The 3,257-nt window shown below is 49.0% G+C and overlaps 1 protein-coding gene across 1 annotated transcript in view; it reads left to right on the top strand.

The window, feature by feature from the left end:
* Positions 1 to 2,312, top strand: part of frmd3 (FERM domain containing 3) — a 35,611-nt gene extending 33,299 nt beyond the window's left edge. Inside the window, exon 14 of the mRNA XM_062544193.1 lies at positions 1,512 to 2,312. Coding sequence (XP_062400177.1) covers positions 1,512 to 2,254 — 743 coding nt within the window. The 3' untranslated portion in view covers positions 2,255 to 2,312. The remainder of the gene's footprint in view (positions 1 to 1,511) is intronic.
* Positions 2,313 to 3,257: the final 945 nt, after the last annotated feature.

The following is a 3,257-nucleotide window of genomic DNA, read 5'->3' as shown; positions in this document are numbered from 1 at the left end:
GTTTATTTGCGGCTTGAGTTGTGGGAGTCTAGAGTGGGGTCTGTAAAGGCATTGTGGCATTGGGCGTCAGTTCCTGTATGTTGAAGCCTGTTGAATGAGCACGGGTAGGATGTGAAGTTAGATATGGATACTGTGGGATTCACCCAGGAATGGAGGGGTCTGGCAGCTCACACGGTGACATCTGATCTGGGATCAGTTCTAATCCAGAACTGTTGGGACAGAAACTCATCATTAGGGAGAGGACAGGATGGATCAGGAAGGATAAGAGGTGGAAAGCAAAACAAAACAAAATGAAGAGAGATAAAGAAAAATGTAAAAGATATATGGGTAGATGGATAGATAGATAGATAGATAGATACAGTAGATAGATAGATGGATGGATGGATGGATGGAGGAGTTGTGAAAGTGACATGAGGGCTCCCCATTTAAAACAGCACAGTGTGCTACTCTGTAATGATTTAATTGAATTAGACTTGTGATGATGTGCTCCTGAAATATAGACATCACCTGCTAAAGAGCCCACCGAAGGGAAACTCTACCCTCTACCACATCTCCCTGAAGGGACATTCAACCTCCTCACGCTGGACATACACTAATAAGAGTAGCCACCCTCCTCATGGCAGTAAGCCCAGCCCCTTATCAGGGATCTTAACACTGCACGCAGTTTTAAAAAAATGACAACTCCTTCTGTGGATTAGGGATTCCAACACACTAATGGAAACAAATGGTATCTCAACCTACATCAACGTGTTGTGAAGGTTTGGGTAGTTTATCCCTGAAGCCAAGGGTTTACATACTTTGTTTCAACATAGATTGAATGTATTTCAGTGACATGAAGCTATGGAATTGTTTTAACCATATTTGCCCATTCATTAATGTCTGAATGGCTGGTAGTTGGCATGCATGGCTACAGTATATGTAATCATTATGCAGTTGTTGCACATTTTTAACATACCAGGAGTCTCACCCAAGTGAAAAGGAAATTCGTAAAATAATGAGTAAATAATGAGATTCAAAAGTTTCTGCTATTGTTTAAAATGATGGTCTGAATGCTATACTGCTGCTACATGAATCTGGTGCTTTCCTCTGGTAATTTTAGATATGAGAGAGAGAGAGAGAGAACAAGTGTGTGTATGGTATGTGTGTGTGTGTGAGGCTTACATTGGTATGAGAATAGAAGTGTAGTCTTGTGCAGACGTCACTGACAACTTAGCCACGAGACATGTCTTAATCCACACCAGCCTGGCAGCTGGGGCTATATTTAGCTCGCTTTTAACCCAGCGCACATATTCAGACAAACGCTTGTGCGCATACACAACACACACACACACGCAGAGCTCTTCACTCTTCTCGATCACATTAAAACTTTAAATAATATTTTAAATAAATCTACACATACAAGAAATACACATGGAAGTAATATGGACACATAAAACAGTAAAATCGTCAGTTGTCATCCCTTCTCCTCACATTTCTCTCTCTCTGTTTCTGTGTCTGTCTCACCTCTGCAGGTCTTGTGGCCCTGAAGGATTCTGTTCATCTCTCTCCTCTGAAGCCGTCTGTCAGCGCAGGGGAGGCGGAGCCTGATGAGCGGAGAGGCGGAGCCCAGGCAGAGGCGGGGCCTGCAGACGCCGGCGTCCCGGCCGAGGGCTCGGCCTCCAGGGAGCGGCCCGAGGAGAAGGAGGGAGGAGCGGGCCGCCAGGCGGAAGAGCCCCCCGCCGCAGAGGAGGAGGAGGAGGAGGAGGAGGAGGCAGAGTCGGGCACGCTGACCATCTCCGACATGGTGTACAGCCCGTGCGCCAGCATGCTGCCCACGCCGGTGGAGGATGGCGGCGCGGGATTGGCCGGCGGTGGCGACGGGGGCGTGGCCTGTCTCTTCCAGAGCCCCGGCCGCATGCTGCGCGAGCTCCACGCCGACCCCGAGGTGCAGCGCCAGCTGCGGGCCGAGCGGGAGCGCGAGGTGGCGCTGGAGGCCACGCGGCTGGCCATGTGCCGACCGACGCACTCCCGCTGGCAGCAGCTGGGCAGGTGGGCGCGCGTGGCGGCCCGGCTGGCGGTGGCCGTCGGAGGCCTGCTGCTGCTGCTGCTCCCCGCCATGCTGCTGCTGCTCGAGTCCGACCTGGACGTGGCCTTCCTGCACGACATCCGCCAGACGCCCGAGTTCCAGCAGTTCCACTACGACTACTACTGCCCCATGCGCCGCTGGCTGCTGTGCGAGCTGGACATGCTGCTGGAGGCCGTCGTGGGAGACTGAGCACCAGGGGGCGCTACAGACGCTCCTCCACATCACTGGACTAACTGTGGGAGACGCGGGCGAGGCGACAGGAGCAGGGATGAAGGATTGCTCTCACACTCTCAGGGGCTGACGGGGACTGAGTGGAGGGAGGAGGCGGTGGTGGTTGGAAGAGGAGTGCTCCAGCAGCAGATGGAGTAAGAGAAGTAGACAGGGAGTTGTAGCTGGAGCAGAGGGAGAGAGAGAGAGAGAGAGAGAGAAAGTGTGAATAAGAAAGAGAGAGTCAGCTGACATCAACCCTTTCTCCCTGACAGTTTCAGGCTTTTAGATATGTATACTTACAAATAATGGAAAAATACAAGAATAATGTTAATATCAAAAAAAGATATTCAAATCAGTTTTTAAATGTTTTGTACATTTTTATGTGAAGAGCTGCTGTTGACAGGATTTTTTTCCGCAAGAAGCATCTACTAATTTGTTTATTGACACAGGGGGAGGAAAGTGAGCTATTTTTACTGCCTGCCGTCATGTTAACTTGACCAGCAGTTCTCTGAGTTTTCTTATGGAAATACAATAGCACAATATTTTGAAATGGAGACTTTTTGCAGATTACCTGATGTCATTCTGAGCGGACACAACAGGTGGTCCAAATTTTGAGGTGTTTGTTCTTCAACGGAGATCAAATATCAGGTCAGACCAGGCTGTTTGCTGGTCCACTCATGCTGATGACCAATTATGCAGTTCAGTGTTCTCCATCATGTGGCAGTGTGAGAGTGGTTTTGGAGGGGAAGTGCATTGTATTGGCAGGAGCTCCTAAAAACTGATTTGGAATCAATGCAGGTGACGCTATGGAGCAAACAATGATATGTCAAAAGATCAGGGCCCGTATTCACAAAGCATTTTATCTTACCACTAAAAGAGATTTTAACTAGGAGTTTTCCCTTAAAAGTTATTCAGAAAGCCTCTCAGACCTACTTTAAGTAAGGAGAAAGGACAACTCCGTTGCTATGGTGGACGTCATTAC

Source organism: Sardina pilchardus, chromosome 8, assembly GCF_963854185.1.
Source record: "Sardina pilchardus chromosome 8, fSarPil1.1, whole genome shotgun sequence".
Classification (NCBI taxonomy): domain Eukaryota; kingdom Metazoa; phylum Chordata; class Actinopteri; order Clupeiformes; family Clupeidae; genus Sardina; species Sardina pilchardus.
The sequence above is the reverse complement of the archived record's forward strand: the minus strand, read 5'-3'. Positions and strand labels throughout refer to the sequence as shown.